Consider the following 27,874-nt stretch of genomic DNA (forward strand, 5'->3'; position numbering starts at 1 on the left):
TAATCTTCAACTGATCAGACAAAATTTTTTTTAATGGTATCATACTGCTTGCAATTCTCCTCTTGGACACTTATCAACTTCACTAGGTGTAAGTAAACATTTTCTATTACATCTTCAAAGATGAACCTAATCGTGTGAACTAATCATTCAAAATGGATTCTCAAGTTTTAATCATACGACTGTTTCACCAGAATATTTTAAAATTGTATTGGTAAAATATTCTTACCTGATCCAAAAATGTAAATCAGAAGATCCCTTTAGATGAGTGCATAACAGTAACTCTCTAAATGTCTGCCAATTCATGAAGTACTTGATTATAGACTTAAGAGAGTAATCTAATGTAAAAAAAGAAAAAAAAAAGAAAAGAAAAAAAAAAGAAAAAAAGAAAACGGGAATACTTTTTTGCTCTATAGCACCCCCCAGGCGCAGAACTGGGCACTACTGCACAACACAGAAGGTGGTGGTGGGGGGGAAAAAATAAAAAATCACTCAATATTCACTGAAAGATTCAAATAGATCTACACAAAGCTGAAGCTCAAAGAAATAAAGTGTACATAACTGGAAGAATTCACACAGCCAAATTTATTTAATTCAATATAATTTATACCGGATCTTGAGGTTTTAAGGCATGAATAATTTACATTGAAGTACATTTCCCTGTGACATATTTCTGAAATATGTGAAGTGCATATCTGAAAATGATGCTTGGTCATGAGTCTCCACACCTGCAACATTAAAAGCTCCTGTAAAAAGTAATAAAAAATTTAAATAAAACAAACCCAAACAAACAAAAAAAATAGAGAAAATAAATTAGGAACTCACAAAATAAAATTTTGATTTATTGTCGCACAACAATTTCACACATACATCAAACAGGCCACAATAGATAGCAATTTAATAGACAAGCAAGAAAAGAAAACTCTTTTCTTCAGCCTTGCCATCTCATACAAACCAACTACGTATGGTACAACTGATGTACATACACAAAGTACTGGAATGCTTTGAATTAAATCAATTTTTTTTTTGTTTTTTTTTTTTACAATTTCAGTTGAGATAACATGACATGGTCAGACCACAAGTAAAATCTATTTCATAGAGAGGCTTCAACTTCAAAGCACCGTTTGGTAACCAGAGATCACTGTCAAAAATGGCTGACCTCCTAACAATATGTACAAAAATATAAAATGTAAATAAAAATACAAACAAATTCTCCTTTTAAAGTATTTTGTAAGAAGGTAGAGCTTTGAAGTCTTGGTTGTTTCTACAAAATTTGCAGTTAGGTGTGTGTACACAGATGCTGAACTCTACTTGATGATGACCACATTTCTGTCTTCCCCCAGAGGACGAGTTAAGGAGAGGAGGGTTGGGAGGATGTTCAGCAGGATGTCCTCTTTTAATCATCCGTCTTTTGCTTCTTAGTATCAACGTCATCCTGAAAACAGAGTCACACAGGATTAGAAATGCACTAGACATTTGTTTGGTTGTGTACAAATTCACAAAATACAAAAAACCCACAGACACAGACACACACACTTACTTCATCATCATCTTCAGCTGCCCTCTTCCCTGTTCCTCCCTCAGCCTCATCTTCCTCTTCGTCTTCGTCACCTGTATTGTTGTGACAGATTTATATAAGTGTGTATTTTATATACACATATGCATGTTGTCATTCATTGCTTTCTTACAAAGACACAGCACATCAGAGTTAGTGAATGCCAGTGGCACTTTGCAATGTCTCACCCTCTCCATCATCTTCTTCATCCTCTTCCTCACCCACATCTTCCTCTTCTTCATCTACTTCATTTTCCTGATCCCCATTTTCCTCATTATCCTGACAAAATAGTGTTTTTGCTATTGACGTATATCTGAGCATGTAATCACGTGAAACTTTTTTTCTATAGAATTTCTTTTTAATACAGAGAAATAAAAAAAACTTACTGCGTTCCCATTGGCTGGAGCGTCCTTTCCATTTTCTGCCTCTTCCTCAACCAACTTTTTTTCTTTAAGGTCCTAGGTGAAATATGATACAATGTACATCACCATTTGCCCGTTTTAATGCTAGAGCCTACACTGTTCATGTTGTGGCTTGCTTTTTGTTTCACCAAAAAAAAATCCCGCTAAACATTGGCTCTCGAAGCCTATTGGCTGCTTCACCTTTCAATCCCCGCCCACTTGAAGCCGCCTCATTGAAGTGGTGTAATCTTATACGCCGCTGGCTTTAGCGCCAACAAGCTGTAGTCCAAAGAAAACGACCTACATCGTAGGATTGTGCGAAGACACGCCCGCGTAAAAACTACATCTCCCAGAATGCATTGCAATGATTATTTTAGCATAGCCAATAGGAAAACGCTGGAAGGAACAACCACACACACACACAGACACAGAGAGAGAGAGAAAGAGAGAGAGAGAGAGAGAGAACAATAGCGACATGCATACATCGTATAGGTTTTTCCCCCCATTTATTATACCTTTTTTTAATAAATCTCTTTAGGAATAATTGTAACTGATCTGATAATGAAGTAAACATGAATATTATTATTATTATCATCATCAGGTGTAAAAACATTTCGCACAATAAACAACAAAAAAACAATAACGCGAAATGGTTTATGTCCGAAGTTAGATTTATGCCTGGGATTGGCAGATCTCTGAAGGTGTTTAATCCTTCTGTTTTAAGCCGTTTAGAGCTACAGTTCCGCCTCCTTTCCTCATGCCCAGTACATTACATGCCAACGCTTTGTAGGTTCACACCAACACCATAAACGCTCTGTGACTCACATGAATAAATCCTACACAGCCCACATTCTCAAAGTAGGGGAGGGGATCAAAGTGTCCTCTTATTTAAAAAAAGAAATGTAATACATCAGGAAAAAAACGAGCGAAAAGGGATACTAATCTAGAGATTAGACAGTAGATACATATATAGATTAGACAGCCGAAGATAAGGGTTCGCACTGCAAACAGACTTAACAAAGGACAACTGAGCATTTAATGTTATTTTACTTTGCACCATCGGGAACTTTGCGCTTTTTAAACCCAACAGGGACGAACTTTGAAACGAGTCGCAACCTGCGTGGTGCTCCATAAATCTCAAACACAGTGCTGAACAAAACACGGGAACAGACTATATACGTGTTTATACACACACACGACCTTATATATATATATATATATATATATATATATATATATATATATATATATATATATATATATATATTACACTTGAGAAATATCATCTCCATCGCCATGTCTCCAAAGCGCAACATCTGCAGCCCAGATTTACCCCGACAGGTATTCAACTGTAGCCTATAATAAGTGTCTGGTATCTTTACAAAAAAGAAAATCAGATCGGTTAAGTATCTTTTTCTCACTATCAAACTCCTTCCTTTCGTAATCTGAACTTCAAAAGAAATGCGTCATGCAGGATGCTGGAATAAAAATCCCCAAGCGCGCAAATCCGTGCCAGATTATTTATGTGCGGTGCGCGCGCGGAACGGAACACGGTAAATTCCCGTTTCTTTCCAAAACACGATTTAAATAAGAAACAGGTACGAGCGACGCATAATGTAGGCAAAGCGAAGCCCTGTTCGCTCTGCGCATCATTCATCATCCTACAGGAGGAGACACAGAAGGATTCAGGGAGCGCTGGGGAACTTGTCATATGGGAGCGCAGGCGAGATTAAGGCTGAAACAGAGCGCTCTGCGACCGCCGATTAATCTCACAGCGAAGGGCAAAAACACTCGATCACGCTTGCGTTCAAACGGAAGTTGATGTGATATCCAAAAGGTTGAAAAGGTACTTTTCAGAAAGGAGGAACTGAAACGTTTCTGTAACAAAAGACTGCGATCTGGACAATGCCAGAGATCCGGGCTGCAAAAATGTATTTATTAAAGCAAAGCCAACTTCAGTGCGCGTCTTATAGCACGATTTCCTCCACATATGTCTTTAGGACAGAAAACGTGAGTCCACGTCAATGGCACAGAAAAAACAACAACATATACTTCATTAAATGCTGTTCTTATTTTAACCTGTAAATAAAATATGTCATGTCTGCAGCCCGGTAGTCCATCCTTTTATTATCCCCAACACCAACTAACTAAGTTATTATAGGATTTGTGTCTTTTTTTATTTATTAACTCACCTTGGCGGATATTTCCGAGCTGGTGTCGACTTTTGTGTCTGCCATTTCTGTGCGAACGTGAAAAAAATGTGCTCACGGAATAAAATAATGGTAATAGGTGTCCAAAAAACCCGCTTCGGAAAAAATATGAAGGTTTAGTTGGTGCCTGTGGCGAAACTCCTCCGCCAGCGGACCGTTTAATATAGACGAGTGGGCGGGGCCAGAAGGCGGCGGAGTCTATAAGTGGGCGGGGCATCACGCTCCGGCACGGCGACGTGGGTTGGTTCAAAATTCGGGTGGTGCTCACTGATTGGTTGAAATGGCGAGATGTCCGTAGTCTATGTGTCTAATTCGCCAGACTGGAACAATGGACAGTATTTCTACAGAGCTTACAAACCGACCTTTCTGGGTCACTTATGTGCCTATAGTAACTGTATTGCTGCTCTCCTGACTGCTTGTGATGGATAGGCTTGTATGAGCAAGGGGGGGGGGGGAGCGGAGGGAGGGATGGGGGAGAGGAGGGAGGTAAGGGGAGAAGAGCAGGGGGAGGGGGTGATGAGGAAGAAGAAGAGGAGGGGGGGTGATGAGGAAGAAGAGGAGGAGGAGGAGGGGGTGAGGAGGAAGGGGAGTGTAATGACCTATAGATTAACTATAAAGTCGTGCTTGTGTTTACAGATGACAATAAAAAAAACCTGTTTAAATCGTGTTAAATTGGTTTTATTTGATGCACACCAGTATTACGTTTGTTTTGCACGTGTTATTAGCCTGGATGCATGGTGTAACACTACAGGAAAGTGCAACTTAACAGTATATTTATTATCCTGTGATTATTTGTTTTGTTAACTTGCTTTATAAACAGTGAGGACGTTATCATTACACACTGACAATAGGATCAGGACATCACCTTGTTATCACAAAAAGGACGCGTTGTAATAAAAGAGCCGTCTAATAAACAAGGTCACATATTGGAAGACATGATAATGTTGCAGTACTTTAGCACGACTGCTTTAGTTAAACCTCCTCTTTTTGATTGATGTTTTCTGGCTCCGCCCTGTTACCGAAATCTGCGCGAGGCGCTAACGGCTTTGGTAAATAGTTCACGTTTGCAGAAAGCACAGATCTCAGAACAGCCTGTCGCTTTTCCGTGTCATAGCCGCAGTTTGCTACGGGGGAGAAGAAACTGATCCAGGAACGTTGTAAAAACAGAGCGGCTGTAACGTTCAAAATGCAAGCAACGTGGTTTGTTTGTTTTTAATGAAAGAGTGAGAGTTGAGAACAATAAATAATATGTTGATGTGTTAATGCTCTGTCTTTTATTGCAATAATTCTGGTACAATCTTAAGATGGTGTCCATATTTTAAAATGTCTCGCGTGCGAATTATTGTTGCAACAACAAACATGGCGGACTACAGACGCCTCTTGAACGAAAAAAAACCCACCCAATTCAAATTACCCGCTTCTTGTTTCCGTTTCATGAATATCTTTGTATCATCTTAACGTCTCAGCATTTTAAGTGTATAAGAGTCCCTACAACACAGAGACAAATAAAAGAAAAAGAAGTTAAAATAGTTCCTCACCAAGATGGCCGACTAACGGCTCCGTATTGCGTCTTGAAGTCTCCTGATTGGACAATGCAGTGGAACGAACGCAGGCTTGACGCTTTGCGAAAGCTGATTGGATGAAAAAAATGTCAATTACACGAAAATACAGCGCCGAAGGTTCGTGGAAAATGTGGAGGTGTATTTCTTGGCCTGGAATGCTAAAGAAACTCACGATATCTTTATCGTTAACCGAAACTCAAACGTGATCTGTTACAATTGTTATGTATAGTCTTTATAAAACATTTAAGGCTGTAAAGGAATTTTTCAACAATATATCTGACCCTTTATCAGTCAGATATAGTGACTGAAGTATAAAGAGGTGAAAACCATCATCTAGTGTCTAGCCACTGCTGCCAAGTTTGCAAATTTTACTTTCAGTGGTTAGTCATATTTATGTTGTAACTTTCACATTTTTTACTTTCACATGGGATAACTTTCACTTTTATTTGCATACTTCTCCATATAACTGTTTATAGAATAAGTTGATTTAAGGCTTCCCAGTACTCTGTGGTTTTATACATACATACATACATACATACATACACAGACACACACACACACACACACACACACACACACACACACACATATATATATATATACACACATATATATATATATATATATATATATATATATATATATATATATATATATATATATATATATATATATTTACATCCTACATTTACGTTTTAGGGGATAATAATAATAATAATAATAATAATAATAATAATAATAATAATAATAATAATATATTTTTTACCCCTAAAAGCAGCATACTGTCTATAAATTTATGTGGATGTAAATGTTTATTTATGTATGGGTTTATGCTTTGCACTGGGAATGTTAGATGGATGGATGAATGGATGGATGGATAAATGCCTATCATTATAATAATAAGTTCAAATAATAAAAGGCATTTATACATCCATACATCCATCTGCATTTGCCTAGCTCTCCCCCTTTTGGAAAAATAGTAGCATTTTCAAAGTATCAACTATAGAAATAGTCACAAGAGTCTATAGAATCCACAGGGTTCCTCCATTGGTTCTGGATGCTTGGACGAGTGTGATTTCAAATCATAGAGCTGCCACTGTTTCTCAGTTTCTGCATTTGGATTAAAAAAAAAACATCTGCCTAATGAATTAAACTGCAATGACATGCTCAAATATAAGCAACAATTTTATAATCAGTGATTTTTATTGCATGATTAATCAAGGGGGCCATAGTGATGCAGAGGGTAGTGTTGCCACCTCACAGCTGAAGTTTCTGGGGCTCTAACCTAAGCTTGGGCTACTTTTTTTTTGGAGTTGATCTGCATGTTCTTGATTTTTTCATGTAGGTTTCCTCCAAGTTATCTGGTTATCTCTCATTTTCCAAAAACATGCTGGTGACTCCAAGGTGCAAATGCTTGTGTATGTTTGTGCAAATGCATGGTGCCCTATATTGAACTGGAATCCCATTCAAGATGCAATTCTGCCTCTGGCACAGCATTCCCAGGATAGGATATGGATCCACCTCAACTATGACCATAATAAACTGGTCAGCTTACTGAAGATAAATGACCGAGTGAATGAATGAATGAATGAATGAATGAATGAATGATAATTTATCAGCAGCTGAGGGTGATATTTTGTTAAGAGTTTCCATAATGACATTGACATGGAAAACCAACCTGTCACTTAATCTAAGCTGCCCTGTATATTGTACTATTCTATAGAAAGTAGAATTGTCAAGGCAAAAGAAATGGAAAAAGGCTTAGTGGCTGCCCTCTACTGAAATCAAAAAGAACACCACACACCCTCAGCATTCCTTTCTCTCTCTCTCTCTCTCTCTCTCTCTCTCTCTCTCTCTCTCTCTCTCTCTCTCTCTCTCTCTCTCTCTCTCTCTCTCTCTCTAAAAGCTTTGTCTGATCTAAAGTTGTACCATGAGAGGGCAGTATCTAGGATCTGATTCCTACTATAAGGACTATTTTGAGTTACAATAATAGAGTGGCTGGAAATCCCCCTGCCTTGCTGCTGTCTGGTACTATAAGTCACATGATTTTAACTAGTTTCAGAGGCTGTGAGATCTGACTGCCCTCATCTCCACAGCTGCTTCTACCCCTACCTCTGAGACTCTGTTATTACTACTGAACAGGACCAGACATCTCTTGGGAGGACTATAAAGAGCCAGCATTTTACAGTAGACAGGCACTGCCCTTTGACTATGTGAGAGATATTTATGTTCATTTAAATAATCTAGATAGATTTCTTACTATCTTTCTCGACATATCATAATAAGTTCAAGTGAATCATAGAGGTAAAGGTGTATCGCTAAAACTTCAACCTCACTGTTAAACCAATTGTTCTTTTGTTGATTGGATACTATATCACATTTCTCACATAAACATGTGGTAGAAGGAAAGAATACTCCATTGTGTAATGCTATATATAGACACAACATGAGGACAATTTTGTGTGTACGTTTATTTTTAGCATTGAAATCACATAATGCCAGTGCTAAATGTCAGTAGCATCCATGTTTGGATCACAGCTTCCTTTGAATTGAATGTGCTTCATAGACAACAACCTTCACCTTAGGCTTTGCTGGACAACAAAGAACTTTCCAGGGCTGTTTTTCTTCTGCTTTCCCCTCGCGCTTTCTCTTCCACTGAAGTAGCAGGACTGCCAAGACTCAGCCCCACTGCCTCTTATCCCTCTCTCATTTTTCATTTTTATTTAAATATAGACTTCATTCTTCCTGCAGCTGCTCCCACAGTTTTCCCACAGCTAGAAGAGCAGCAGAAAGGCTGTCCTCTAAACCCGAGGCAGGATTATTCAGGCTGGGTGCACACTGTCTCCGCCCTCTTACCCACACAAACAAACAAAACCACCTCTCCTGGAATAGATCAGCACATCATGCATAACCACTGTAACTGCATTAGGGTAATTTCTAATTCAGTCTAGATCATCCTCTGGGTTTACTTAAGTGTAGCAGAGGAATAGACAAATGATAAGCTTGAAGAGCACAATATGTATGCTTGCATTTCTTTTTGGTATCAGAATTAAACATCAGATTATCAGATTATCTGACTGTATTTGAATCTGTATGTGCAGTTTTGTAGAATTAAATGAAATTGTATTCAACAGCTTGAATAAATGTGCAAGGTTTCAAATTCAATTCTTATACTTTATAATCAGGTAAAAAAAAAAACATGTTCAGTGGCACAATCAATTTCAAATTCAGTTCTTTAAATTGAGATTCAAATGTTCAAAACTCTACATTTTGAAGACTTTTTGAAAGGAGAAAAGTTCCACCACCAACCACCATTTGTCTATACCATTTTAGCCAAAGGTTCTTGACAAGGTGTTCAAGTACTGTAGATTTCATCAACAAACCTTTACATACAGATTTAAAAACAAGACCATACATTTTCAGATTTGATTGTTTTTTCATTGTAATCAACTTGTTTTCCAGAGTGTATATATATATATATATGTAGAGGTATTTATTGTTAATGAAGTTTTGAACACAGAAAGAATTGGAGCTTTAACTATTTAATTATTAATAACTTTAACATTTACTTATTGTGTCATGGTGTGGATAATAACCGAGGTGATGTGAAGCTCAAAACGAAACTAAAACAGTTGAACTGATGACTTCCTGTGCAGTTTTGCATGTTAGAAAAACAGTTACTGTAGGTCATGGCAGGTCAGCAGATCTCACTGATCTTCATGTATGTATCTCTCAGCTATTCTGTTTGTATATGAAGTATAGGCCATTATAGGCCAAGTACATTATTCTTATGTCCTGTCAATATGACATGATTGATTTAGTTGTTTACACAATTCTGTCATCTGTTGTGTCTCCTTTGGTTTACAGACATTGGCAACTAATATATCCAATAATTATGAAAAGTATTTAATTTCCAGAGCTCCTCCTAAACAAACAAGAACCAACCAGATTTTCTTGTTCGAGTGCCTAGATGGTGCTGGTGAGCACTGAGAGCTGTAGGAATACTACAAAGCAGCAGACCTAACAGTTTCAGCTCACATTCAGGGCTGACAGGTAAGAAGAGTGCTCACAGCTCACAAGTTATCATCAGGCATGACAGGAATTAATCATCATGACTACACTGAACCCTGATTTTTAGGTAAGTCTATTTTCATATTGATATTGTGCTAAGCTGAGAAACATTTAATTGACTCAATCATATTTCCTACACTTATAAATGAATATAAATTGATTTTATAAAAGCTAAGATGATTTGGTGGTTAATGGTTTGATTTGGTGCTTCTTTTTTTAATCATTATCATTATTTGAATTAAGGTAAATCAATGAGTTGGTGTATAACGGGTGATAATATTTTAAAACTATTTATCATATGCAACATGTTGTCAAAGTGATAGAAGGTAGTGATGGAATGTTTTATAGCTCCACAGGTTAAATCATGTGATGCTAATGATTTTGATATAATTCAATTGGATGCATCTTGAATACAACCTGAGAAGGCTTGTGTATTAGTGTATTTTTAATTATGCGTATTATAGCATGAGTTATAGAATCTCTTTTTTCTGTCTGTCCTCATACCACCAAAAAATTATAAACACACAGTTTCCTTTACACTGCAGGACATCAAGTCTTTCTAACTGCTGTGGATCTTTACTTCTTACAGAAAAGACACAATCTCAGAAGCTGGACATATTAAGACATCCTGAGGTAGATGGCAACCATCCAAAATACACACACACACACACACACACACACACACACACACACACACACACACACACACACACACACACACACACACAGAGAGAGAGAGAGAGAGAGAGAGAGAGAGAGAGAGAGAGAGAGAGAGAGAGAGAGAGAGAGAGAGAGAGAGAAGCTTATGTCTTGTCATCCTGTAAGTTATCCATTTTCCCTCTCTACTGCTTTACTCCAGCGCCACACAGTGGAAGTTATTGGGAATGTCATAACATTTGTGGTTTGTCAGAGCTTCATAAATAATCACTATTTATTTGTAAAAAATACTTTTTTTTTTCCAAATTCCTATGAATACATCAATGTTCAAATGTTTAAGGTGTAATGTTAGTGTTAGTTTTGAATCCCAGTACCTTTACACCACCCACAATTTCTCATACGTCAGAAGTTTAAATGAATAGCATTGTGTTGGAAATTTACAGGAAATGTTCATAACACCTACATTAATTACATTTGCCACTTTTGAGCTTATATATAAATGTCATACCAACTGACTGTATCTTAGTGTATTTCTGTATGTCATAGTCACATCGTGGCTCACATACATTCATGGTGAATTTTCTGACAGTAAACTGTATATGAAGACATTCATATAATCAGAGGAATATCATCGCTGAGTTAGTTGCATATTCTCAGGCTCTTTAGCAAAGAAAGCATCTGTTATTAACTGTATAATATGCTTATGTGACAAAACTATTTTTATACATTAATTCTCCAAGATACTAAATTAATTCATAATAATAACTGACCTGTGTAACACATTGGAAAAATACATCATTATATAAAACAAAATCACTTTAAAAACAACAATATCGACAACAGCAACAAGCTACGAGTTATAAGATAGCCAAGAAGCTACGGTGTGAGTATGATTGTCTTGATGTTCTCATGTGAAGTTGTGACAAATACTGATGTCACTTGACTCAGATATTATCTCATGTTGAGCTTATGCTAGTTTAAGTAAGCCTTTATGTAAGCCTATATACAATTTTTTTTGTTTTAAATTATTGACGATCGATCTTCTATAACAGCAGTTTCAAATCACAGATTTATAACAATGCGCTCCTTCTAATATGTTATTGTTTCTGTAGTAACAGTTAATTCGGAGGGACTTGGAGGACAGTCCAACTAATCTAGGGCTTATAATAAATAGTTTTTAAAAACTAATTTAAAAATATTAAAGTAATGTAAATCTGTGGACATGCTCATTTCTGTACAGAGCCGTTTGTTTAACATTTTTGGAAGGAGTCTCTGGTGTTTAGTTGGTGCTTAGTAAGTTTTTCACCAGAATTGTTAGTTATGGAGATGTCGTGAATAACCTATGGTGGTGTCATGTAGTGTTATGAACACTGCCCTTAATTAAAGTGTTGAGAGAGTGTTGTTTGGACAACCCATAGAAATCTCTCTCCAAAATCAGCCTGCCAATATATACAGAAGATAGAAGCAATTACTGTAAATGGGGGTGATTCAGCAGAGGCAATCTAAAAAGGAATCTGTAAGAAATTGCACTGTAATTACAGCCTTAGTATTACAGAGTTTATTACACTGAGCACTGAACACTGTAAATAGTTGACTGTAGTAAACATAGAATCGGCTTTGTTTCCTCTTATGGAACAGAGAGCTGGAGAGTCGAGAAATACATAATCTATCAACTAGCTATAAAAGCCTAGGAAATGTTAATGGTCTGGAAATGGAAATTTTCTGAAACACAGTTTGATAGACATGAAGGTTTGACAGACATCAAATGCGGGATAATACAGATAGATCCGAGGGCTGTTAAAGAAGCTGACAGTGAAACATTTGGGGCAAAACATTTATTTAAAAAATCCAGAAGAATATTCAATATAGCGGTATGAACAACAGAAATCACTCACAAATGGAATATGTCAAAGTTTTGAGTCCAGTAAGTAGTCACAAACAACCAAAGTAGAAGTGACACAAACTTGATACACCATAATAAACTGTAATACTGATAACGGAATACATTTCCATGTATCAATTTTCTGCTTGATTGTACAGCTGTGTGTAAGGTTACTGGTTAGTTGTTGTCACAATATGTTTTTTTTTTTGCAGGACTAATAATAAAACTATCATTCCTTTGGTAAACAGATTGTAACAGATTGTCAAAAATAAACTGTATTGGACTGGACAATCGATCTGCACGTGTCTACTTTCAGCATCCTTCACAATTAAATCACAACATCCAACTTTTCTTTGTGTGGAGAAAGTCTGTTTGTATTCCTTCTTGTGTTTAGTCATCCATTTAGCAACAGTAATAGTGTAATAATATGTAGTGAGGTTTTGACCTAGCTGTGTGTTTTCATCTGGTTCTGCTTTTAACCTTGTGGTCATGTGATGTGTGCACTGACAATGCTGTGACCTGCCGACCTTGATGATGAGACGAATGGAAGGCTGCCTGACATCAGATTACAGTTTACCTTGCTGCAATTTACAACAGGGAAAGGAGACATTTCTCCTTTTCAACTATAATACACTTTTTTGGACAAATTCTCTTCAGTCACCAAGGGAAATGTGCTGTGTTTTTCAGAAACAAGTAAAGGTCTAATTGCATTGTCAAAGCTTGCCTTATGGCAATCCAAGCGCTGGATGTCAAAGCTATGGTTTCTGAAGTCTATCTAGTCAAAGAAGATATAATTTCAGTCAATAAAAACAGTAATGGATACAGTTTTAATATTAAACATCAATTACGGACCCATTTATTCTTCTGTGGTTGCAAAGATACGACCTGCCTGTAATAGCAACGAATATTACATCATGCTATCCCATTTCTAGTTCTAATGCTGGTGTAATGAAGCTCAGGGGAGTGATGATGCTAGAGGGAAATGATGCTGAGTGCTGCCACGGTAACCAGTCCTGATGATTGCATCATGACAGCATTTGTGTGTTTGTCCAAGCATAGGGTGTTGTAAGTAATTACTAAATGTGTTGGCCTTGTGTTTTAACATCAAAGGTCAGTGATGTGGGTAAACCACACAATCCGCTTCATTCCATAAGTCAGAACAAATTGGAAATCAATATACAGCATCTTACTGGCCCTTCTCAGTTTATTCAAGACTGTACAATTTATTCTAAATATGTACAATAAAGATTTAGGACGGTACTATAATAGATAAGGTTTCCTGTAAATCTGCACACCCTGTGTTTCCACCTGTCTCAGTTGGAGCGCTTTGGAGAGCACACTGGATTAATGCTTATCCGCATCAGAAGCTGCAGCTTGCCAGCAAAGCCTCTGAGAGCCTCAGGGCACCTTTCAAATGAACACAACGCCACTTCCCCTTAGAGGGTAATGAAGAACTGCAGAATATCCAGCCTACATAATCCTCTCTTTTTTATTCCCACTGCTTAAAGCTGTCTGACATCTCAACTAGCCCATGCCACACACACTCACATGCTGTAGGTGATAAGGAAAGCAGCGCATTCACACATGGGGGCTGGAACGTCAGAGTTCATTCCCTGCCTCAATATGTGGCACATCAATGATTGCCATGGATACGTAATCAGATACAAGTCTCAAACCCTGCAGCAGGTTTATATTGTTATGCCACTAGGATCTCCCTCTGCAATAACATACTGTGAAGAATACAAAAAGTAACAAAAAATCTAATTGACAGGTGAGTGAACCACATAACCGGCTATGACTGTCCCTATACAGTACACTAGCCATCAGATACATGTAATAATACACAGTAGACATTACATTGAAGAAGCATGAAGTTGTATATAACGTTCATGCCAATTTGATTAGGACAGGGCAAAATGGCACGTGTTATTCATGCATCATTCAGTCAGGAGTAAGTGCTTAGTGAAGCAACTCTAAACAAGTGACAATGATGATGTAAGGGAGGGCAGCGTGCTGTAGGTGGTCTCAGTGGGAGCACTTCCCACTGGGCACAGATAAAGGTGCTTTGTTTGCACCACTTCCTCTCGTCGGCTAAATGACTGGAACATTGTTTCTTTGCCATAATGTTGGCTCATTCGAAGCGAAACTGAGTTGCTCTTTGTGGATGTGACCTAAGAGACATGCGAAAGAGAGAATGAGGGCATAAATTATTTTTTTTATAAATAAAGACAAAGTCACTCAAAACACATTAGCTGCTAGTTCATTATAACCAAAGAATGTAAACAAGAGCACATTGATACTGTGGGTAAGGGAATATCAGAAACAACTACAGGCCTCATTGGTGTGTTAAACATTACCTAAACCATCTTAAAATCTGTCGGAAGCCTATATAGCCAAATCAAATGCAAAATTTCAGTTAATAAAATCCTGCTATACAGCTGTAATATTAAATATTGCTTGTAGTATGTACCCCCTTTTATCTGTGCCATTGAAATTATTATATTATAGCTGTGTAAATGATACACAGCTATACCACTGTACACAATATATATAAAAGAGCTACAGATACAGTAACTAAACAAAAGCATTATCACATATGAATACTTTCCAAAGTATTATTATTATGGTATATTATAGTAATACTATAGTATAATGCAATATATAATTCTATTTCAAATAATGTAGTACTAATAATTAACTAATATATACATAATATATATAAGTAATATATACACATGCTGGGTTGCCAGTTTTTTAAGGCACATTTTATGCATTACAGGTGGTGACCTATTTGTTGCTATGTGAATAATTTCAATCCCCATTTACCACTGCAATAGAAAGAAGCCACCACTTATCAGATATTATCATCTAAGCAGAGTGACAGCAGTGTGTGTGTGCATGTGAAGTGTGGCTGAGTGTCTTGATCAGCTCACAACCACCAGCTTCAAGAAATAATACACCAAAGTCTCCAGTTAACAGTGGGCTATGTGGGCTATGTGACATTTTATACAAAGTATGGAAAAAAAAAAATATATATATATATATATATATATATATATATATATATATATATATATATATATATATATATATATATATATATATATATATATAATAAATTGTAATGGCTAACTGTACACATACAAGGTTGATGAGCAAGGTTTATGAGCTTGATAAAGTATAAAAACAAGATCCTTGTGTGATTTTGCCTTGCCTGTCGTTATTTAAAAGTACGACCTTATACAAAAACACCTCTTGCTATTGCTAATACTTATATTATTATAAAATACAGTATTAATATAGTATTATAGCATTTGTTATGTTCTTTTTCTTGAAAATGCTGACATAATATACCATCTGTCAGTTTGTGGGCTCTGTCTCTGGTTCACAGAACAAAATATACAGTTGCAGTCATGGGTGTTAATCTAGATGCCATGCAGCTGTGCCCAACAACACACACTAGAGAGATGCAGATGCTACTGACTCTTACACAACTCTTTAACTGTCAAACATGAAAAAACTTAAAAGCGTGAAGAGCCGTTTTAAAGCCCTTGTGCTCTGGTTAGACTTCCTCTGGAAAAGAGAAGCAGTTAAAATATGCAGAATAAATGTACACAGTGCTCCTCAGCTGTTTGTGAGTCTGATTTTAAAATGAAGAGTCTAAAATCAAGCTAATGGTAGAGATTGGAGACAAAAGAAATTTTTTTTGGGATATTTGATTTGATCTGATTTCATTTTTGTTTTTGAAGAAAGTTTTAAATAACTAAAACAATAAAACATAAAGAGACTGGAAGATTAATCAAAGTCAAGCTATTAGCTGATGTATCATAATGGCACAGTGAAACAGTCCATTACCGACCAATAAGTAACAGGACATACAGTATATGCACAATTAAATGAAAATTTGTGTAGAGAACCAACATGTACGATGTATAATACACGCAAATCATGTTATGACATAGCTCTAACATGTCAGTATCCATGCTGGTCTTATGGTGATGAATAGCTGGTAAGGGAACTGACAGATGGTACATAGCATCAGTATTGTACAACAGTATGAGTTACTCTCGTTGTATAGCTACGAACCATATTAAAGTTTTATTATTAAAAATTAGTTTTATACCAAATATCTGGCTGACAATCTCACCACCTTGCCTGATTGTCAAAGAGGGTAATTTGCAATTCAATTATGGACAAACTCCTCTGGACTACCTGTACAATTAGTGCAACCCTGCATCAGCAGACACAGATGCACACCAAGAACTTTAACCTTGACAAGTTTACATAAAGAACACAACAAACACTAAGCTGGCATGCTGTGCTGAACCTGTCATGTAGTGGCCCTGAGGTTAAAGAGTATATAATAACCATTATAGCACTCATTCCTATTCTATCAGACAAATGCTAATGTATATGGTAGGCTGTGTTGTGTTATGTTGTGTTGTGAGGGACTACCTGTCACAGTGTTTACATACTGTAGAACTTGGCATATTATCATGTTATTTAAAAGAGCATCGCAATAGTGGTGTACTTATGCAGTATAATATGTTATAAAGGTGATTAGAGGTTACGGTAAATAACGATACACTCCTCACAATGCTCTGGATGTGTTATTTTTTTAGGACACACAGCATACCGTTGGATATGTGATATTTAGAAATAAGTCTAATCATGTTCAGTCCTGTCTTAACATGGATCTGTAAACTGTGGTGAAACTGAGGTATGCTGACAAAGTATATGAGGTTAAGAGAATGATATGTGCTAAAGGGAAAATAACATATTTGCCAGGATATGATGGCCTTTTCAAGACAGATGGCAAATTTCTCCCTAGGTTTTTTCACACCGCCAAGCAAAAATGACAGATTTGAATTAATGAATTTATCTTTTATTCAGCCTTATACTGTATATGACTACAAATGTGTAGAGCACAGGTAAGAAATAACGGAGAGGAAAATCCATGCTCTCAAGACAGATGAGCAGCGGAGCAATACTAAATCTGGTACGATTGGACACACCATCGATGACAGAGCATGGCAAACACAGCTCATCTCTGCTCACCACATACAGGACAAAAAATGACACCAATAATAGGATCAAAAGCCAGTCCAGATTATGACATTTACTCATGACACAGAAATCTTAGGCTAGAGGTTGTCTGAACTTCAGGCAGGGCTCTCTTCTCTTTTTGATGTCTGACAGTGTGTATAATGGTGACCACTGCCAATAACAATAAGTTGTAATAAGAGCAACATGAAGACTAGAGATTACATCAAGACACCATCCTATAGCTCGTCATTCCCAGTGCTCTGACATCCTCTAGTGGTAAGATACATGATGCCAATCACATGAAGCCCATTCTCTCAGTGAGCACAAGAAAAGAAAAACTTTATTTTTATGCAGTTTATACAATGCCTACAATGCTTAATTAAATAAAATATTGACAAAAAAATGAGGAAAAAGTAATAATATTTACCATACCATATTACATTACCATATTCCAGATGTGCATCACTGCCAATGAAGATTGACTTACACAGTAATAACAAATTGGTCAGGTCCTAACAAAACAAAGCAGTCATTTTTTTATTTTTATGGCATTGATTCTAGTACCATATTTTATAATTGAATTATGTTATATGTTGAATTATGTTATATATATATATATATATATATAATATATATATATATATATATATATATATATATATATATATATATATAATAAAATAATGTATACTATACATAGTATAAAAAACATTATATATAAAATATAGAGAGTTTTAGAATATTAAGTGTTTAAAAGAAAATAAAAATAAATTTTTGATATCTTTAATATTAAAGATTCTGCACTATTTGAAGTTCTCTATTTACATGTATGCACATTTGACATATTGAGAACTGCATTGTACAAAATTTTACATTTTTCTTAAAGCATGTGTTCAAATGACATTCCAATCAATTAGATCTAAAATGGACCATAAGGTTTTGTAGAAACATGTGACTTGAGGCTATAAGCTTATACAGTAGTTATCATGTACCTCTTGTACAGTTTTGTTTTTTTGCTTTAGCTTTCATAAAGAGTAGATATATGTCTGTGCAGCCATGTGACGGATGAACTCTAGCTGCTGTGTAGACAAGATTCCATTACTCATTCCTACCAAACCTGTAAAGACTTGAACTTCCACTGTAGCATTAACAGTTGCGAGAAAGTTTATTTCGACATTATGGGTGTGGATATTAAAGTCAGGAACAGTAGCAGGTGTGCATGACTGACTCACTTTCAAAGCATTTGTCCCATGTTTGATTTATCGTTTGTCAGTGTGCCTTGATATCAGTGCTTGATATCCAGTGCTATGTACTTTTTAATATTATCTAAAGCACATGTAAAAAACATAAAACACTTAAAGTAACATGGAACAAAGAGGTGTCTCCTGCACATTGAATTGTCACATGTCATTTTGCTCACAGGTGCAAAACCTAAAAACAAAATATAATGCACAACACTTGCTATATATTTCTTTTAATTGTTTATAACTATTTTGTCCCAGAAGAACAAAAATTGCCCTAGGCAGGTACTCAGTGATCACGTGGTCAGAGATTCATGCTGCTGTTCCTGGTTGCAATGGGGGGAAAAATCATCTGGCAAAAACATAACATTACTCATGACATTATAGACAATATTGTGTAGGTTGTCTCCATCTAGTGGTCATGCACTGCATAGTCTCTACTGCCCCATACTCAAATTTTTCCCATTAGAACTTTATTTTTTCCAAAGCCTTCATAATTACACAACCATGTGTTTATGAACTGAGAACAACAACTAGTTTGAAAATCAAATTTAGCCAGACTAGTTTTAAAAAGGTACATCTTGTTTCAAACAAATCTAGGCAAATTAAACCTACCTGTAATAAGTCACACATATCACTTTCCCCAGAGGCAGAACACATTGCACTAATTTCTAAATGATACATTGTATAATGATGATTGCAATATAATTTTTTTTGTCAAACAACTGCTTTTTATCCATATTATATATAGGTAAAGTATATAATCCACTCAAATAGGGTACTAAACTTTCCCTGTCTGTGGATGGTGAATATCCCAGCACATGTCTTCGCAGAGCTCATAACATCATCAAGGACTCTTCACATCCCAGTCACAAACTGTTTAACCTCCTTCCATCAAGAAGGAGATACAGGAACATCCGCAGCAGAACCAGCAGGTTCAGGGACACCTTTTTGTCATCCACCATCACACTAATGAACTCTACACTTGTACACTTGTGATATATATCACATGCTGTACATATGCTACTATTTATACTGTCTATTTGCACAATTGCTACTCTTTGCACTTCAGGTAGATGCCAAACTGCATTTCGTTGCTGTGTACCTGTACTATGCAATGACAATAAAGTTCTATCTATCTATCTATCTATCTATCTATCTATCTATCTATCTATCTATCTATCTATCTATCTATCTAACTACCTATTGCCTGGTTATGTGAATAAGTGGCTTTAACAATTATTTATACTACATACATTTTCCAGGTAAAGATGCAAGAGATGAGGAAGGTAGAAGGTAGATCATGTTCTTGATGAAGGTTTTATTGAACCAAATACACCCATACAAATGACATGACAGCAGTCATGCAGTTTTATTGTGCATTCTTGTGAAGTTTATGCTTAACTACATTCGTTGTTGCAAGTTATCATTTGAAGGAACATGTTGGACATGTTATTATGATCGCCATCATCCTTCTTGTGTTTTTCATTCGGATTTATTTTAACCTTGATGTTTCATATGGTGGGGAAAAGCTTGTTCAACCTGCTGTAGTTTATAGGGTTTACTGCGTCAGTCATAACCTCAGATAACCTTTAAAGGCTCCCTAGGGTAAAGTGTAACATTATAATACATGTATTTAGAATTGTTTTAATTGCACCTTTTATTTATTTTTATTATGTTTTTACTTTAAATAACAGCAGGATGAAACCTAGTCCGAGTTTAAAATCAAGGGAGCTCTTGAACGGGGCTTTATTTACACATTAAGAGACGTCAGAGCCATTTATACACTTTCACATTTGTTATTCAGTCCTAATAAGTACATAAGATCGACGATACGACGAATGTTATGACGATATGTAGGCGTCGTGTGCTGCTTTTCATTCCTTTCACAAACAGTCCCTCAACACTGCTCTTCTTCCACCATGACACAGCAGGCGAAAGCTACTATCCGTGATCATGTAAAATGGCGGACACGGAGGAGGAGCTGCTAGTACGCATGCGTAGGATTTGCAACATTGGCTAAGGACGGGGAAACGTGATACTGCGCAGGTGTTGGTGAGCCGGAAAAAAGTAAGATATGGATGAAACTCCACACACGGATCTGGACTGGCATTGAATTATGGCCTGCGCGTCAATGTTAGTCCCAGTGACTGTGCTGCTCCGTTTTATATCTTTTAAACATCACCTTTAGGTCCTGTCTCTGCACAATAAATTACAATTATTAGTAAATAATAGACCAGAAACACAAGCAAATAAAACTGAGTCTGAAAAATAGGCAGAATTAGCTACTGTGCATGAGAACACAACCCTTTCAATCCTGTCATGAATATCTTGGTTTAAATGGACATTTTTCTAGAATTTAACCTTTTAGGGAATAATTAGTGGGTGTAAATGAACAATAGCTCCATTTGTGGAAAACTATTTTAAGGGATTATAATATATTATGTAACTCAAACAAGCATATTACCATTGTTTGTTTTGTATTATACTCAGTGTTCCCATTCCTCTTTAGTTCTTAATATGCTGTTCCTCAGAGTAAACAGTTGTTCTTGAGTTAATTTTACCTCTGGGCCTTGACTGTTCCCAGCTGTCCCTCCTCCCATCTACTCTATTAGTCCCTTACCATACATGGACTTGGTTGAGGAAAGGAGCAAGGCACTAAAGGCAACTTCAGGAAGCAGCAAGCTGCCACTCAAACGGCTCTGTGCATGAAAAGGAGGAGGAGGACGAGGAGGAGGACCCATGAAACGTCTCTACTGTGGCCCAATTACAACTCCTTATAGGCAGGAATTTAAAAAAAACTGCATAACGCTAAATATGCCACAGAAATGTGACACAAGAACTCTAGTCGCTGTGAAGCTAATATTTCATCACTTGTTCTTTTCCGACCTGTAAAGACTTGAACTTCCATCGAAGCATTCACAATTGCAAAGGAGTTTCATGGCCTTTCTGGGTGTGGATATAAAAGTTTACTGTAACACATGCATGTATGACTGACTCATTTTCAAAGCATTCAACCAATGTTTGATATATCTTAGGCCAGTATGCTTCAATCTGAATGCAACAACAAGATTAAATTAGAGTTGTCCGAAAGGGCTTTTTCTCCAAAGCTCGCCAATACAACATTGCACTAAACTGTGTATAAAACTGTTTAGGTTTCTAAATTTTTTGCAATCTATCATTTATATATTTTCAGTAATTGTTCCTTCCTGGTCAGTGACATCCAGCAACATGGGTGTGAGGTGTTAATACACTGGATTGGACACCAGGTGGGAGAAAACTGGATTATCCACACAGACACAGAGAGAGCACATGAAACTCAGCACAGATGATGCCTGAAGGTCAGGGCTGAACTGGGGACCCAGTGCTGCTTTGCATGTGGATGTGTATTTAATATCCTTTACATCTTTATCTTTTACATCTTTGCAATTAAACAATTGAGATTTTAAATCTGGGTGTCTGTGTTAAAATCAGTAGTTGTTCCTAAATTGCCCAAACTGGATTGTTTGGAGGCTGTTACAGAACGGAATACTCAGTCATTATGGTCAACAACCTCCACCTCATCCATAAATACATAAAACAAAGAATCATCCTTTACAAAAGACTATGCTAATGTGTACACCATTAGATCGTTCCTCTGCATGTCGATCAGGCTTTGTAACCAATGCCCACTGGCTTCCAATCTTGTTATTCTGAACATCAGCAGTACCATGTGATCAGTGTTATTTTAACTTATATCATCTGTTCCTAACTGATACACATATGCTGTTATTTGGCATATTTGTATATACATAAATCGGATCACTTCTTATTTTTATGCTACTGTAACACTGAGTTACAGTTTCCATCCATATCCATCCATTCATCCTCTCATACATCCATACATCGATCCAGTAACAAAATATATTTTTAGATATATTATGTCTATTCTTAGGGGGGCACGGCGGCTTAGTGGTTAGCACGTTTGCCTCACACCTCCAGGGTTGGGGGTTCGATTCCCGCCTCCGCCTTGTGTGTGGAGTTTGCATGTTCTCCCCGTGCCTCGGGGGTTTCCTCTGGGTACTAGGGTTTCCTCCCCTGGTCCAAAGATATGCATGGTAGGTTGATTGGCATCTCTGGAAAATTGTCCGTAGTGTGTGATTGCGTGAGTGAATGAGAGCGTGTGTGTGCCCTGCGATGGGTTGGCACTCCGTCCAGGGTGTATCCTGCCTTGTTGCCCGATGACGCCTGAGATAGGCACAGGCTCCCCATGACCCGAGAGTTCAGATAAGCGGTAGAAAATGAATGAATGAGTGAATGAATGAATGAATGAATGAATGAATGAATGTCTATTCTTAGATCATAACCATTTAAACACAAAGAAAATACACAATAGCAGTTTTGTCAGCTCAGGTAATACCTCTTTTACTTTGCTTCACTGAAAAATATTGCCTGGGGTTGGCATACTTTCCTAAAGAAAGTTAATTTATTATACACAGTGGCATTAGGAGATGATTATAACCTCTTTCGAACCATGTAGTTCATAGATATTTGAATAAACATCATTTCATATTTGAGTTTCTTACCCGAGGCTTCTCATTAGCCTGCACTTATCATCAGAGTTGGGGGTATGTGCACTAATTTGGTTGTTGTACCAATTTACTGAATTACTATACATATACTATACTATACAAATGTGGCTATTTATAGATTACGCCAGAAGATTTTGGTTTACATATAAAGGCATAATAATATTTACAAATAGCTCTTTAGATGAGTGTATACTGACAGAGAGCTAGCATTGGTTGAGGTCACCTTAGATGACATATATTTAAGTTATTTTATAATCTTAGTCAATTCAACTTATTTGATCTTGAAATAAAGTAGTGCACATTTTCACATGTCAACTCATTATCTATATCTTTATCTGTATAACTGTTCTGCAATTTCTGGAGTTTGCTACTAATAATTTCACTCACCAAGGCACATGTGCTGTGGTGATGTGACAATAAAAGTGACTTGACTTGACTTGACTTGACATTGCATTTCCATTGTCAATGGAAACCATGTTACACTACACATAAGCATGGAAAACATTAGACAAAGGGCATGTTTGATTATGTTTTAATATAAGACAAACATTCTTATTGCCTTTAGTCTTTTTATTAACTTTTCATTGTAGAGTCATGAAGCATGACTAGACACCATGTAAGACCATGTGGTCAAAAGCTGATCGGCTTAATTTTAGTATATATATATAGTTTCACTGTTGTGTATGTTTTGTATGTTTTGTCCATGGGTTTCCTTTAGATTTATTCAGCAGCTGGATTGCTGACACTAAACTAAACTGACACTAAGCAGCTGTGTACAGCGTTCCCAGGATAGCCTCCAGATCATCCACAAACTCTGACCAGGATAAAGAGCTTGCTGAGGAATAAATGAAGTTTAGTTTAGTTTAGACTTGGGAAAAATACATTTTCTACTTCACAGTGAAGGTGAGTATAGTGAGAATCCTGTCCCGCAACTATGCAACATCTAGAGAAGCAAGTATGTCAGTGGAATAGTGGATTATATCTGTCAGATATCAAATAAAAACACTGGTCACTCAAAAGAGAGTTAGGTAGTATTTCAACAGAATTTGAACTAGATCACGCATGCACACGCACACACGCACGCGCGCGCGTGCACACACACACACACACACACACACACACACACACACACACACACACACACACACACACACACAAATAGACTGTGTTTGTGTCCTCTTTTTTTAAACACTGAGTATTAACTCTGGATTATGGATGATTAAAGCAGCCCGAGACGAGCTAAACACAGCTAGAACTAATCACACATAATCCTGTAGGGGTGATCATCCACCAGCCTTTAAAGGACTACCTACCATGGCCGATATCTATATAGACAAAAAGAGTGTGCTTTTTTGTTCTTTTTGTTGCTTTTGTGTTTTTTTGTAATTTTAGAAATATGTAGTCTGGCATTCGGATTTTAACAGGCTCTCGCTGTCAAGACATATAATAAATGGAAACAATGAATGGCACTCTGACATACAGTACTTGAAAAGGCTGAAGTGTCTACAAACACAGGCCTGAAATAGAGGACGTAATGTTTTTTTAACCACCACTGTACTTAAGCCAAAAAGCTTTAAGCTATTCAGGTGAACTGCAGTTCATAAACACAAGGTAGTTTTCCAACAGCTTTATTTTACACATTGGACTAGAAGAAATAGAGCTATTCTTTTGCTCTTTGTCTAAAAGCAGTACAGCATAACAACTCTCTAATATACTTAAGTTGTTTTATTAAAAAATGCTCTTCATTTTAAATATTTACTAGATTTTTGAATTTAATTAAACATATAAGACAATAATAACCTTGCAGATATACTGTTAATATATAAAACAGAGTCAGTGTCTTATTTAACACTTACACTTTATAAGGAAAAGGTTTTTCAATAGAAAAAAAATCCCCAACAAAGTAGCGCTTCACAAGTATGTAAAATATACGGGAACTCCCTCTTTCAAAACACTTTATACACACCTGAACATGGACAGGATTATGAATATTCCTCTTAAGTCTATATTTGAATAATGACTCAGTAGGGAGTCATGAGAGAAAACTGGTTTCCACACTCTGCTTTAACCTCACACTGTAGTTGGAATTTTCTTATTCAAGTAAAAGACTCCTTTATTCATTACTGAGATCATATGGTGTGTTCAGCACTTCTGTAATCGCAGCTTTCTCATGTCCTCAAACTTAGATAAGCAAACGCTCATAATGATAATGCAAGGAGAAACATAAGACAGAGGCATGGAAAATTTACAGCACAGTGGATTGAAAGAGGCAGTGTAGGGAGGGAAGAGGTGAAAAAAATAAGGAATGCATTTGCACACAGTGAATACAAATTTATATATAGTTGTACTGTGCAGGATTCAGTTTCTAGCTTTCTGCAATCTGGATTCACACACAAAAAAGCTCTGTCTATGAGGAGGAGGGTTGTTGGGTGGCAAAGAATAATAAATGTCTACGAACAGTGGGCCAAAACTAGTTGAGCTCACAGGAAGAAAAGCAGCAATGATTAAAGGAATGCTTAAGTGTTTCTTCCAACTGCATCACTAGTGCATGTGTGATCACCACAGACATTATGTCATGTTTCCTTGTACTGAAGAAAGTACAGAGAAATCACTTTTAATGGAAGTCCAGGGGCAAGTGGTGCGGCAGTAAGCATTTATGCGAAATACTTTTTTAGCCATACGTTTATAACCTATCCTTCGAGCAGGAACAATATTTAATAGAATGGAATTTGTGACAAGAAAGAAAGACTCGATTACTACTGATTCACTGATGTTTTTGATAAAACTTTTATACAATTATTTAAGAATAGGACTTTAAAAAGAAAAACAACTTCCTTTTCAAGCAAATGTTAAATAAATAAACAAACAAACAAATTAAATAAATAAATGTATACAGATTTCTCACATATTTAAAAATGGTGTCATTTCTCAATACAAGGAAATAAGGGGGAATCGTTGCCTGTGGTAGCCAAGTTACTGTAGGAAGTATTCTTTAAATAAAAAGAGCAGTTGTTTGCTCATAAACAGACGTGAGATTCGGATTTAGTGAAAAGTCTAATAAAAGAACATCAATTACTGAATCTTGTTCCTATTTCTCATTTGCCCACAGGAACACTGTGGTCTAATATTATATTGAATTCAAATTAGTTTGAATGCTAATATGAGAAATGCTTTCACTAACATTCTGAAGGCACATGCCCAAAGGTGGCATAAAGATCATGCTAACATTTATTTTATTATAGACATCAATAGTTAGATATTGATCAGATTCAAACTCATATATGTTGTTGGTGTGTGAGAAGCCAATTTCCACTAGACTTTGGAACAGCTGAACCCTCTGGTCATCTTCAATTCACCACCATCTCGTTCTGACTAATCCTCATGCATGCGCACTTACTGCATAACAAGTGCTCTGAAATATTCTCATGGTAGAAAGATAACAACAGGTGAATACCCTCTTGGCAATTCTTCTTTAAAGAAAAAAAATTGCAGTGAGGTTTGGCATTGAAGAGGACACACACACACACATGCACACAGAGCTGTCTTGTCATATTCTTCAATGTTTGAAAATGTTAACATAGATATTAATTAATAATTAAATAGAATTATATGAATAATGTGATATGGGCATTTAGCAATCTTTATCAGTCACTTTTAATTCCACATAAAAACATGATTATGTGAAGAAAAAGTATTATGTCCATGGAGAGATGATCACCATGTGTAAATTGACAAGGGTCAGTGATGTTATAGAAGGCCACCTCCTACAGACAATTTCATTAATCATTATTTCAGCATGAATCTCTGGGGAGAACAAACACTACTCAACCTTAACTGAAACGTTCCTCCATGAACATTTGAACCTGGCAGCCGTGTCCGCATTACCGTCCAGTCATTTGTGCTGATTATGTAATCATTTTACAGTCAGAGGAGAACTCAGTGGTGGGGAGATACAGTAAACAGTTTATTATCATAAAGGTCACTGCTGATGTATCTCATACTTGAGGATGCATTTGTAAATAGTTTGAGGTTACAATGCAGGATGCTCTTCAATAAACACAAGAAGCAGGACAGGGAAGAGAGGGATATTTTAAAGGTCCGGTATAACAAGTGTAAAAATACTTTTTTCACTATGACCTTCAGCTGAGTCTTTCTATTATTTAAAAAATCTAATCATTTTGTTGTAAACATACCGAGAAAATAAAGCATTACTCATTTCCATTGATGAGACACTTCAATGTCAGTATTAATGTCATGTAGAAAATTTCTATTTGTTGGTTTGAAAAGAGTGAAGTGAGCAAACATTCATGTCCAAAACATCCTGTTTTTTTTTTCAGGGAATGAAAATTTAAGTGTTTCTCTCCATCCATCTATTTTCTGTACTGCTTATCTTACACAAATTTAATTTGTGGATTTTCCCCCACAAATTAGAGATGCCAGTTAGCCTACAAGCCTTGTCTTTGGAGTGAGAGAGGAAACCAGAAAAAGTACACACAGTGAACAGGAATGGAGCTTCCAAGCTTAAAGATACAACACAAAAGTGCTTGCCATTAAGTCACCATTGACCCCAAGTAAGCCACCTACTGTAAGTGTTTCTGTATAAATCGCTGTATACATTTCTGTTTAAATTTCTGCAGAGAGTGTGAGGTCAGTGAGGTCACGGTAAGAATGACAAGCCTTG

The 27,874-nt window shown here is 36.5% G+C and overlaps 1 protein-coding gene and 1 long non-coding RNA gene across 3 annotated transcripts; one reads left to right on the forward strand and one right to left on the reverse strand.

The window, feature by feature from the left end:
- Positions 1-818: 818 nt before the first annotated feature.
- ptmaa (prothymosin alpha a) lies at positions 819-4,310 on the reverse strand. Its single transcript, XM_027147333.2, has 5 exons — positions 4,146-4,310; positions 1,939-2,010; positions 1,741-1,831; positions 1,538-1,608; positions 819-1,432 (listed from the first exon to the last, which is right to left on the reverse strand). The coding sequence occupies exons 1-5, from the start codon at positions 4,188-4,190 to the stop codon at positions 1,394-1,396; spliced, it is 318 nt and encodes a 105-aa protein (XP_027003134.1). The 5' UTR covers positions 4,191-4,310; the 3' UTR covers positions 819-1,393.
- Positions 4,311-7,814: 3,504 nt separating this feature from the next.
- LOC113642727 lies at positions 7,815-11,446 on the forward strand. 2 transcript variants are annotated; one of them, XR_003440646.2, is made up of 3 exons: positions 7,815-9,446; positions 9,643-9,863; positions 10,342-11,446. It is a non-coding gene; the product is annotated as an uncharacterized LOC113642727 (long non-coding RNA). The 2 variants fall into 2 exon arrangements; XR_003440645.2 differs by having other exon boundaries at positions 7,815-9,863.
- The last annotated feature ends 16,428 nt before the right edge of the window (positions 11,447-27,874 follow it).

This window comes from Tachysurus fulvidraco, chromosome 5 (assembly GCF_022655615.1).
Source record: "Tachysurus fulvidraco isolate hzauxx_2018 chromosome 5, HZAU_PFXX_2.0, whole genome shotgun sequence".
Taxonomy (NCBI): Eukaryota; Metazoa; Chordata; class Actinopteri; order Siluriformes; family Bagridae; genus Tachysurus; species Tachysurus fulvidraco.